The sequence below is a fragment of the Pollicipes pollicipes genome, unplaced genomic scaffold (genome assembly GCF_011947565.3).
Source record: "Pollicipes pollicipes isolate AB1234 unplaced genomic scaffold, Ppol_2.1 Scaffold_4740;HRSCAF=5597_pilon_pilon_pilon, whole genome shotgun sequence".
Lineage (NCBI taxonomy): Eukaryota > Metazoa > Arthropoda > Thecostraca > Pollicipedomorpha > Pollicipedidae > Pollicipes > Pollicipes pollicipes.
In genome coordinates, this window is record NW_023596545.1 from 25716124 (window position 1) to 25728273 (window position 12150).

Below are 12150 nucleotides of genomic sequence, written 5' to 3' on the forward strand. Positions count from 1 at the left end.
GATGTACTAAATTAGCAGGACATTGATTGGACCTTGAGATATTTTGTGCACGGATGTCTTGTCGCCGTGCTGATACTCTGATAGCCCAGTGCAGACAACGTGACGCCGGCCGTGTGTTGACGCGCCGGTCCGTTGTCGGCGTGACGCCGGCCGTGTATTGACGCGCCGGTTCGTTGTCGGCGTGACGCCGGCCGTGTGTTGACGCGCCGGTTCGTTGTCTGCGTGACGCCGGCCGTGTGTTGACGCGTTGGTCTGCTGTCGGCTGACGCCGGCCGTGTGTTGACGCGTTGATCTGCTGTCGGCTGACGCCGGCCGTGTGTTGACGCGCCGGTCCGTTGTCGGCGTGACGCCGGCCGTGTGTTGACGCGCCGGTTCGTTGTCGGCGTGACGCCGGCCGTGTGTTGACGCGCCGGTTCGTTGTCGGCGTGACGCCGGCCGTGTGTTGACGTGTTGGTCTGCTGTCGGCTGACGCCGGCCGTGTGTTGACGCGTTTGTCCGCTGTCGGCTGACCCGGCCGTGTGTTGACGTGCCTGTCCGCTGTCGGCTGACCCGGCTGGACCGTTGACAGGGTCGCCGCGGAGAGAAGGGTGTTGGTGTCCCCGGCGCCAAGGGAGAGCCGGGGGTGAGTCGATCCCGCTACAGTGGCGGACACGGGCAGCTTCGGCGCCACGACGACGTCCGAATGCTGCTCAGGGAATGACGCCGCCGCTTCATCTTCATGTCGTTGCGAAGGGATTTAGCCTCTCATCTGTCTCTTGGACAATATGCTTAGCCCCCTAGATTCCAGAATGTTGTATCTTAAAACACGTTTGCACTCCAGCTTCCCAGCGTTTTTGGTGGATGTGTAAGATACGCAGTTTTATCAAAGGTAAGGTTATGCATTGTTTAGACGTCCTTTGGACAGCAAATAACCATAAGAGCTTACGATAGCAAAAGATAACTTCCGAACTGTGTGTAGACGAACCTGATCAACCTCAGTCTGGGCCACGTTCATATCCGCTTGCAGTAATCCATTCAGGTGTTTGTAAGGGGGAGGGAGGCAGTTCAGGGTTCTGATGATCGCTGACCTGTATGACTCTGTTCGGGCAGGTGTGTGGCTGTGAGGACAGTTCAAACGGCAAGGGAGGCATGTACATACCGGTGCCGGGGCCGTCGGGACCTGCAGGCCCCAAGGTACCGCATCAGCGCTGACAAATGCACGGTTGGAAGTTCCTGTGCCCGTGCTGAGGTGTAGTGGTCTGCCAGCCATCATAACAATTGGGTGCGGCCGGGATGAATGCCCTATCATGTCGTATCTTTGCTCTTTTCATGAGACAGCAGCCGAGTATTGTTTAGCATGTTCAAGCACAGCTGATGGCGACAGGGCCGGCCGATCACGAGGCCCGTGAGCTGGCGCCATCGCCTCGGGGCCCTGACTGAACGTGGAATGATTCACCGCCCCCGTCTGTGACCTGCGCTGACCGCTGTCGGCCGGCTGCCGGGCAGGGCGACGACGTCGGCAGCCCAGGCCTCTCCATCGTCGGCGAGCCAGGCCCCCCGGCCCGCCCGGTCCGGCGGGACGGAGCCAGGTGGGGTCACCCGGCCGGCCCGGCATCGGTCTGCCAGGTACGTTCCGTCCGTCCCGTCTGTCCCGTCCCGTCCCGTTCCGTCCCGTCCCGTCCCGCGGCTGTGCTGCCATCGCCGCGCCGACGAGCCGCTGCGATGACGCGCTGCTTCGGTGCAGATGGCGCACGTGTACGGGCGCGCCGCTCGCCGCCTCGCTGCGGCGGCGGCCACGCGTGCAGGCAGACGGCGACGGGAATGTTGGCCTCTGAGCGTTGGCAGGAGGCCGTTTATACGAGCTTTGTTGGCTACTGTCAGCGCCATGGTGTGTGCGTCCAGTGACGCATGTCCTGAATTAGTCCATGCTGAGTGTGAGACCATGTGGTTTTGCGTTGATGGCATTGTAAGTAGCGGCGGCGTTGATGCTGCTCTCACCCGTCGCTGACGCTGAATGGTTGGATGGTGACGCTGTGGCGCCACTGTTAACGATGTGATGGAGCATGACCTCAGTGGTGATGTGGCGATAACAATTGACGTCACTAACAATGATTCGGTGAGCGACACCACTGATTGTGATTGTGCGCTTCACAAAGGGATGAGAAGGCGTCCCACCAACTCTATCACGGAGCTCCGTCTGCAGCTGGGCAGCGGTAGGTTTAGACAGTGGTTGTGATTGAACCTCCCCCCCCCCCCCCCCGGGCACCTAGACGCCCTGGTGTTGAGCGAAGCAGTCCCCACCCCCGACTCACACCACCTACAACTCCTGCGCGTGCTTGGTCGTGATTGCAACCATGGCTCCCCTCCCCCCCCCCCCCCCCCCGCCAACACCAAAAGCGCATACGAGCCCTGGTAGTGACGGGGAGCAGGTCTCCATCCTCTCTGCCAGACTGTAACTGGAGAACCGGCGCCTCTCAGCTGGTCGGCGTTATCTACAGGAGCGGCTTCGCCCCTTGCTCATGTAGAGGAAGCTTCCAATTAGGCTAAGACTATCTCCAAATGTGAAAACGTTCCTGGTATTGCACCACTTTGAACAACTCAGGACAAGTTGTCGGCAGATTACTCGATTTAGCGCAATAACGTCATTATTTCGACTAAATCCGAAACACTTGTCCTCCAAACACGGCCATTCACTGGCGCCGTAAGGTTTGGACCACGCGCCGCGCCCGTGATGCATCGCGCTTCGGTGACCGGGGTGCTGGCTCAACGCCGCCAAGTCTGGCACGGGTCCCGCGAAGGCAAGCCGCGTCCTGTCTGTTGGGAGGTGCTCATCAGTGATGGTTGGCACCATGGCGGGAGTCACCCCTTGCCGGCTCGTCGCTGGTAGCTTGCGGTGGTCCGTTCAGCACAGACGTACGCCGTTTCAAGGGACCGATGCGGGCTTCTCTCTCGCGGAGCCAGTAAAGCGGCCAGCATTGGGTTCACGTTGACCGAACGATGTGTCTTTGTCAGGGTCATTCGCACCGTTAGCTGGCGCAGTGTGAAGTGGCTCCCAGGGATTGTCCCCCCCCCCCCCCCAACCTCCCCTCCTCCCCGCCCGTCCAGCCCTGACGTTGGGTCGGGAGGGCCTCACACCTCATGCCAATATCGCCCCCTTCCTTTGTTTGTTTTTGCCACCAGGCCTGAGTGAGCCCGCGGTGTTGCATGAAGCTAAACATTTACACTTATGAACCAAGATGGCCTGTTTCCCATGCGCGTTGACATGTGCAGTTACACATATTGCCAACTCAGCATGTTTTCGACTGCTCCCTAACTGTCACCATGGTACATGACAATTCCGAATGCTTTCTTACGTGTCCAATGAATGGCATATTCAAGCATGAAGTATTGCATGTGGGTATTTTCGTTTAAAGTAGGGAGAATGTCTTCTCACGTGTCTGAGTGCGTTTTACATTCAGACATGAAGTAATACGCGTGGATATTTTCATTCAAACGGCGGGGAAGGCCGCGAACAAGTGTGATGGTGATCACGGTACTTCATCGATCCACAAACGTAATATTTGCGCACATCAATGGGTAGCGCCGTTATCATCTTTCATGCCGCCCTCGTTTCGCTTTGTTGAGGGACATGGCGAAGCGCTCTCCGTCGCATTATGCGTGATCGAAAGAGTTGTCATGCATGCGTACTCTTTGTTGTTTGTGCTATCTGAAGTGTTCCCTAAAACCGTCTGCCTGCAAAAGCTGGATCCCATGCGGACTGCAGTTAGCGTATTATATAAATACAGTACTGTTTTTTAAAGGTAGCACTGGTCTGCGTGTTTGAGATCAGAATAATGTCAGTGCGTTGTGATGGTAAGAAGGAAGGGCCACTAAAAGATTACGACACACTCAAATATATCCCTTGTCCTTATTGTGAGCCGAATGATGTGCGCAAGCTGCGTATCACGGCCTAAATAATAGCTTATAAATGTTGCTCCTGTGACATGTGCTGACCCATCTTCTCATGTGTAATTCTGTCACACCGGGTCACGGGTTCAGCTTCAGCTTCTTTCTGTGTCCCTACAGGCGGCAGGAGAAGAGGTAAGGTGCAAGTCTAGCGTTTGCAGTGAATGTGGCACCAACATGAACCTAGATTATTCAAATGAATAAGTTTTGATAGTCTACAGATGTGCTTAAAGAGACCCGATCTCGCTTGCGTGGAGTGTGCCTGAACGGCTTCCCATCACCATGCGCGAGTGGTTCCGTCCCCTCTGACATGTCCGGCCATCCCGGTACGGACGCGGAGGTGTCGGTACTGTTCGTCGTTGCATGCAACAGAGAGAAGTGATATCAGAGTTGAATGTTCTTAAGTGTTGGCTGTAAATACGATCCATGCCTTTTGCCAGCACCTGTCGCGTTCCATGTGTGCGTTTAAACGCGTTTCAAACGAAGACAGCGCGGCGAAAAGTACCTGCAAGAAAGATGGCGTTCCTTGCTTGCGTCGTGTTTTTTGTTCTGGGTGTGTTGATTGGGCACTGGATAGGCATCGTGTGGACGCGCGCTGGTAAAAGAAGACGTGAACACGATTGCAGATGCGGTGAATTGACGTAGAGCGGTAGCTTTTAACTCATGCATGATATTACGGAGAGGGCTGGAACCTGTGGCTCATCTGTATCTTGGTATCTGTCAGTCATTTCGAGTATGTGCTAGTTGCGTGTGCTACCAGTTGTGCTCTTGTTCGTTGCAAAACAGTGGAGCTCGAGATAAGGTACCTATACTGTCGCTGAAAAGAACTGCTATCTTGGCACCTTATGTCTCCCTCTGGATTTTGCACGTTGCTCATCACCAACGCCTTGAAATACCCTTACATCCTCCAAATCACCAGCAGGGCCAGACCAGCTGTGTTTTAATCAGTGACCGCGTATGTGAAGCAGTGCGGTCGGCCGTGACCGTACCCTGTGCAGGTCCCTGATATGCTGACTCGCGCCGTTTCTCACTGTGCTGACCCAGTGCCGGTCCGCGGTGTGCTGACCCTGTGCCGGTCCGCGGTGTGCTGACCCTGTGCCGGTCCGCGGTGTGCTGGCCCTGTGCCGGTCCCCGGTATTCTGACCCTGCGCCGATCCCCGGTATGCTGACCCTGTGCCGGTCCGCGGTGTGCTGGCCCTGTGCCGGTCCGCGGTGTTCAGACCCCGTGCCGCTCTGCAGGACCGGCAGGACCGCCTGGAGAGTCGGGCTACGGCGGCCGCGGCGGGCAGCAGGCGGCCTCGCCCCAGATCGTTCCCGGCGCCGTCACCTTCCCCAACAAGGAGGCCATGCTGAAGGTCGGTCGCTTCTCTGCATCACGGGCGCGACAGAAGGCCACATCACGGGCCGGCTCGGTCAGCAGCGTCAGTCGCTGCGCCGGGGCAGCTGCTCACCACGTTACCACCATACGGCCTTGCCACGCCTTGTGCGACCTATCCACGCTCCTTGTCACCTGTTCTCGACCACAGCCATATGATATCTCCCCAGGTTTCACACCAGGATTGTTCGTCCGAGTTCCATCTGACTCGCCGACACGACGCGTACATCATGCATAGTACATTTTAGGGACTAAACCACAAATACTTGCGAAATACACGTTGAGCGCCAAGCTACCGTGGCTAACTGCGTTCTTAAAAAACACAACGATCTTTTATGTATTGTGCATCATGTTTTGAAGGATTATCCTCCATCGTCCAGCCGATGTGGTGATCAATTAAACGCGGAACCCGTCTCCACTAGACGCTAGAACTTGAAAGCAGATGTGACCATATTGTCATGCGTTGCCAATCTCAAAGCCACTTGGTGCGAACCTCATCTGTAGATGCATCATCCCTTCCGTTTTAATATTTAATCACTCGTCAACATTGTGCGACCCGACCCGACCCAGGCAGTGACCTGGCAAAGGTGCGAAATCAGTGCGTGATGTGTATGTCGGTGTGTGACCTGCGTCGTGTGACCTGACAGCGTTCCGAGGTCAGCCCGGTGGGCACGCTGGCGTTCGTGATGGACGAGGAGGCCCTGCTGGTCCGCGTCAGCGCAGGCTGGCAATACGTGTCGGTACGTAACCTCGGTTCGCTGCGACCACCTCGTCTGCATTGGAATTATGGACTTCCGACATTTTGGATTCAGTATTGGAAAAACTTTTTCAATTTTGTTGTGCGGGGACTGTGTTTGTGCAAAGTTGACCTCCATCCAGCCGTCTACGTGGGCGGAGCTGGGGTCTGTGAACCTGTTGTGTACTCTGTCGGTGCGCAGACCGACTCTGTAACACCTGCCGTACCTTTGCACAGCTGGGCTCCGTGGTGGATCATAAACCGACAGAGCCACCCACCACCACTGCGCAGACGGCTGAGCACAGATCGCCGCCCCCCTTCGAGTCCGGCAACCTCGTCTCGCAGGTGGACGGCCCCAGGGTGAGTGGGAGTGAGGCGAGGGAGGGGGCCGACCGTGCACCGAGAGGCTCTGGCTCCGGGGGCGGTGTGCGTGGCGGCCATGGACCATGAGGCTTTGGGTCCAGGGATGTTGTGCGTGCCGACCGTGGACCGGGAGACTCTGGCTTCAGGGATGGTGTGTGTGTCGGATAACAGTGGACCGAGAGACTTTGGCTCCGGGTATGGTGTGCGTGCCGACCGTGGACCGGGAGACTGACTCCGAGGATTGTGTGCGTGCTGACCGTGGACCGGAGACTCTGGCTCCAGAGATGGTGTGCGTGCCAACCGTGGACCGGGAGACCTTGGCTCCAGGGATGTGTGTGTGCCAGCGAACAGTGGACCGAGATGCTCTGGCTCCAGGGATGGTGTGTGTGCCAGCGAACTGCTGGCAGGACGACTGCTCGTGGAATTTACCACCTTCACAAGCATGAAGGAGTTGTGACGCACTCGGTGTAACTGATCGGTGTGAACATTCACGGCCTTGGAACGGGGTGGCTGAAAACTAGCATATAAAGCTGAAGGTCCGCTATGCGCTGAATATTGTGCGACACTGTTTCTAACGTCGTTGTTTTGTTTTCTCCCAGCGCTATCCGCACATGGTAAGTGCCCCGAGCTTAGGCTGGGTATCCCTCAATAAGTTCACTATCAAACCCTCGTGATGGATACACATGCATGGATGTTATATGATAATGTTGAATTAGAATAAGTGGTGACGACATTTGTGGAAGCCATCGTTTTAAGTAAATTTGGCCCCTATGGCTCCCATACGTCATCAACATATCTTTGAAAGTCATTCATTTATGTTAATTTTGTTCTTATGGCATCCTTACGTAACACAAAGAGTGCGAATTCCGCTACATATAGTTTGAATTGGTCGAGTACGGTTATCACACCGTTGCGTTCGGTGTCATGGGCATGCCATTTTTACACAATGATTATTCTTGGGCAAAACTACCTACTTGAGGTGGAATTTTTGCCTGCGGCTATTAAAAATCGGCCCCCGAGCAGTGCCGAAAATGAAACAGCTGGTAAAAGGACCTGGCTCCTCAGAGGGACAACATACCCATAGTTAGCGAGGTATTACGCATTAAACCCCAGGACGTTTGCTGTATCCTCCCATATCGTGCATGGCGAAGGGAATTATGAACAATCTGGTTTCGTGAACCTTCTGATATTTCACCGTTTTGTTTTATCCACTGGGCAGGATGTGACGGCCCCACCTTACCTCATGCCTCTGCGCAGAGTTGTGTGACCATTTCCAGCTGCCCCATGGTTCTTGTGCACAGCTCTGTGACCCTTCCCTGCCGACTCGCTGCAGAGTTGCGTCTGGCGGTGCTGCGCGAGTTATAACCATTCCCGGCCTCTGCTGTGCACAGCTGCGCCTGGCGGCGCTGTGCGAATCGTGACCACTCCCTGCCTCTGCTGTGCACAGCTGCGTCTGGCGGCGCTGAATGAGCCTCACCACGGCGACAAGATGGGCCTGCGGGGCTTCGACTACGAGTGCTACCGGCAGGCCCGCCGCTCCAATCTCCACAGCACGTTCCGCGCGCTGCTCTCGTCCCGCACGCAGAACCTGGACAGTATCGTGCGCACCGAGGACCGCACCCTGCCCGTGGTCAACATTAAGGTCAGAGGGCGGGGCGGGGATTACGGGCGGACCGTGACCCGCGATAGTGTAGATGGTGAGGGGGTTAAGCTGCGCGTCTGTGCTTTTAGAGGTCACGGGTTCGATTCCGCGCGGTGCCCTGCCCCCCTGCCAGGGCGAGAGGCAAGCGACGTCTAGCCTCAGTGGCTGAACCTCAGCAGACGGGCCCCTTATGACGAGCCGACGCGCCTTCGCCAGACAACTCGGTCAGCGGTTGGTTGTGGCGCGAGGAGGCCGACCTAATGGTGAACAAGGCGTTCATTATGGGGGCTGTGCTTATGCGGAGACTCTTTTAGGTAGATGCTGGAAAGGGGGGGGGGGACGTGTGATGGATGCATAAAGAAAAGTTAACTTTGTTTTAATGTACGACATTTATTGCGGTAATCTAACCCGACCGCTCTTGTCTCGCCAGGGTGATCTCCTATTTGAGAGCTGGAAGAGCATATATAAGGGAGACGGAGGAGTGTTCGCGCAAAGACCAACGGTCTACAGCTTTGACGGGAAGGACGTGTTACAGGATGCGTTGTGGTAAGATGGGCTTTAGTGTGCACAAATCCCGAAAAAGTGTCTGCGTTGTGAGGCCACGAAAACATTGGCAAGATAAGGCTTTGAGTCGTGCTGTCGACGTCCCGTGCCTTTGTCTGGCATGTTGGTACTGTCACTCTTGTGTTGTGTTAGGTTGTAGGTTGATAACGGTCATGATTCGGTGAAGTGGTACTCCTGGGACCTGCACTGATCGAGTCTCATGCAATGACCGAGCTGTGTATGACGTTACAATGGTCACAGTCTCTGGTGTGTGTTTGTCAGCTCAGTATCTGCTGCTTAGCCTGCCTCGTCGCCATGACCAGAGCCCTGCAGTCCCTGGCCGCTATCTGCCCAGTCAGCAGCGCTGCCAGCGGCGTCACTGCAGACATGCCCTCTGACCATGCTCGACGTGCACCCCCAGGCCGCAGAAGATCGTCTGGCACGGTGCCACCGAGCGCGGTGAGCGCGACCTAGACAATTACTGCGACGCCTGGCACTCCTCTTCTGCTGACAAGGTCGGCATGGCCAGCAGTCTGTTCCACAGCCGGCTGCTCGAACAGGAAACTTACGCCTGTAACAACCGCTTCATCGTGCTCTGCGTCGAGGTGGGCAACATGCGGCGGCGGCGGCGGCGCAGCGTCGACAGCGACGTGCTGATGAGCCCCGAGCAGTACGCCGAGCTGCTGCAGCAGCTGGACTCGGAACAAGCCGAGTAGGCGACCCGGTCCCCCGGCCGCTGCTGCCGCCCGGCCGGCCCAGAGACGTGATACGCCGGCCACCGCCGGAGTTGTTGTTGTTTTCGTGTCGGCGCCGCGCCGTTTGGTGCGTTCTGCTCTCTGTTCTGCTGTCCGTCTAGCGGGTGCGCACCCGCCGTGTGCTTGGATTTGTGGACTTGACGCGGGGCGGCCACAGGCAATAAGCACCGCTGAGGATGAGAACTTCTTAATTTTTTCCGGGCATTTCGCGCCGCGGTCAGCGATTTCTATGCGAGGCCCTGTGAGCACAATCACTGCCAGTGTTTGTCAATAATCATCTTCTTTTCGGAGGTGCGTCTACGGGACATCATTCCATCGGTTCTGGACACGTGATATGTTTTATCCGCGTGCATTGCTTGCTTGGGCAGCGGAATGCCTCGGTTTGAGAGGTGTTGTCAATTTTTATCACGTGTTTCCATTTTGTGATAATTCATAACGCTTTTAGTTGAACTTAAGTATGATTTAAGGCTTAATTAGTCTTATTGAAAGCAAGAGCTTTGACGAGATGCTTTGGTTAGCTTACGGCTTGTTTTAGTTACAACTTGGTCAATGCGATGCTAATGGTTTTCTGCTTGTGCCAAACTTATCACGCTAGTCCAGTGTAGTTTGTTTTGTAAATTTTAACATTTCGGTGAAAATGTGACGAGCTGGCCGGCCTTCTACCTACGGCAGCTAGGGCCTCTCACAGAATTAGCACTTTTTAAACGAATATTTGATGACCCCAATCCTTTTTTCTCCGCGAGTTTTGAGAACAGTGTGTAAAACAAACCCTAGCCCTGCGGTCGTGTGGCAGTTCTTCCATTTTCAATAATAGCTATGTATGTATTCGAATTAGACCTGTAATTGTGTGCGTTCTTTCCACATTGCTGTATAGGGAGATCGGCTTCGCTTTGATGTTTTGTGAGAAATAAACGTAGTCAAATGTATCTGTTTCTGGATTTGCATGGTCCTGAAATACGTGCACGCTAAGTGTCAGGGCACTAGTCTTCAAGACGCAAAATACAACAATTGTGAGCTGAATTTTGTAAGTCCAGGCAAGTACACATATGTGTATAAGAAAGGCTGTTCTTCCGTTTCATCTATCAGTTTTACATTTTTCAAATTATTGATGCAAAGTGAAGCTTACTCATTTAATGTGTCACTAAGCGAAAACCGTTCTTTGCTACTCTTTATTGAACAAGCTAATGGCATAGTATATAGTAATGCCTTATTAGTGCAAGCGTGTACTGCGGAGAACTTGTGTGAAAGCAAGAGAAGCAAGCAGACACACAACCTCAACACGAAGCCATTACACAATCAGCGCGAAGGAGTGAATTGTGTCATTCAAAGCAATGCGTCACTGGGACGAGTCACGCAACAGTCAGCGTGGTGACAACTCTTTGGTGTTATTACCATCCACTGCGGTCACGGAACTGTACGCCACGGCACTTCAGGATGCTCCACGTATACACCCGCAATCCTAATGTATTCTTTCAAGACTGTTAAGCCGCACCCCAAACGCGACTCATAATCTTAAGTCAATCAAAATGCAAATATTCGCAGACGGAATAAATCTTACACAGCCCCGTTAAATGTTTGCATGTTTGCCTTATAAATTCGCTTTAAATTTGCTCAATCGATTCACATAACAAGACAGGGGATCAACTCAGCTGACACCCGTGTCTGACCCAATGCGCCATTGACGATTATCTCGAAGGCTTCGGCGTGCGGCCGGCAACTGGGTACGGGCATCCGCCAGGCTAGTCTATAATGCGTTTTTGAACATGCTCAAGAGAGGAGGGTTGTCACGAGAGAGACAGAAAGAGAGAGAGGGGGGAGAGGAGGAGGAGGAGGAGGAGGAGCGGGACCCCACGCGCATGTTGCAGGCGTTTTGCATAGTCAGGAAAAATCTAGGTGTTTCACGCAATGCCAGCGTTGCATGTAGCCTTCCTAAAATCATCCTTTTCACGCTAGCTGACTGGAAATAGTAAGCGCATCTTCAAATGTCCAATAAGTCGTGATGGTTACCGTAAGCGCCGTTACTGCACTTTTTGCCGGGCAGATATTATCATTTCAAAGCATTTCGTGAAACGCCAGAAAAGTTTTGGAGACGTTTCAAGCAAAGTATGACAAGACGGGGCAAAATTATGTTGGAATGGGCCGCTTACGTTTGATGTTCCAATGCACGATTACTGTTGTCCACCGCACTTTCTCCTCAAAGCATAAAACTAACCGCTCTACCTGATTACGCGTCAACCATAAGTTCTCAGTCGTTTCAAGTGCGCGGTCAGTTCTGAGTAGATCATGAAGGAAGTGCCACATGTCTGTGCATGCGGAAGTAGCCGCCGAACAGCAATCAGGAAAACAGGGGCTTGCGGAGGCCTCTCTTGAGCAGCCTTCGTTTCACGACGGAGGTTCACCACGTGCGCGTGTTTGGCAGGTTCGAAACAGTGTAGCACCATGCACAAGTGCTACTGCACCGCTCGTAATGAGCACGCTTAGATGTCACAATGGCACGTCCTGCGTCAACAAGCAGAAAGACGAATGGCGATGACTGTTGGCCACACACGAGCGAACTTGTTAAAAAAGAGGCACGTTGTCTTTAATCATCGTCTTCGAGCGTTGCTTATCTTGAGCTACAAAACGAATGTCCCGCTTATTTCGAGCTTTTTTAGTTAGTCCTGTCAGCTTGGAGAGATGAATGTTTGAACCTGTCGCTTCACCCAGTTCCAAACAGCGTAATTACTCTGACTTTGGGGAGCGTCCGCCTCCTCGTGGGCACTCCAAGCAGCGCCTAAGGCTTGCAGTCAGATTGCACAATGATAGTGGGGTT

General features: G+C 54.2%; 1 protein-coding gene across 2 annotated transcripts; it reads left to right on the plus strand.

The window, feature by feature from the left end:
• Positions 1 to 1544: 1544 nt before the first annotated feature.
• LOC119099267 (collagen alpha-1(XV) chain) lies at positions 1545 to 10264 on the plus strand. Of its 2 annotated transcripts, none has more exons than XM_037222389.1 (7): positions 1545 to 1605; positions 5164 to 5279; positions 5947 to 6039; positions 6273 to 6395; positions 7846 to 8040; positions 8471 to 8586; positions 9005 to 10264. In XM_037222389.1, exons 2-7 carry the CDS (start codon positions 5271 to 5273, stop codon positions 9297 to 9299), a joined length of 831 nt encoding a protein of 276 aa, XP_037078284.1. In that variant the 5' UTR covers positions 1545 to 1605; positions 5164 to 5270; the 3' UTR covers positions 9300 to 10264. The 2 variants fall into 2 exon arrangements, with proteins under 2 accessions (XP_037078284.1, XP_037078283.1); XM_037222388.1 differs by lacking the exon at positions 1545 to 1605 and adding an exon at positions 2006 to 2192.
• Positions 10265 to 12150: the final 1886 nt, after the last annotated feature.

Bases quoted from the DNA above. Each gene is read 5' to 3' on its own strand.
- LOC119099267 (XM_037222388.1), top strand. From the start codon at position 2,036: ATGGAGCATGACCTCAGTGGTGATGTGGCGATAACAATTGACGTCACT. The intron at 2,193-5,163 runs GTAGGTTTAGAC...GCCGCTCTGCAG, and splicing joins CCGTCTGCAGCTGGGCAGCG to GACCGGCAGGACCGCCTGGA. The intron at 8,587-9,004 runs GTAAGATGGGCT...GTGCACCCCCAG, and splicing joins GTGTTACAGGATGCGTTGTG to GCCGCAGAAGATCGTCTGGC.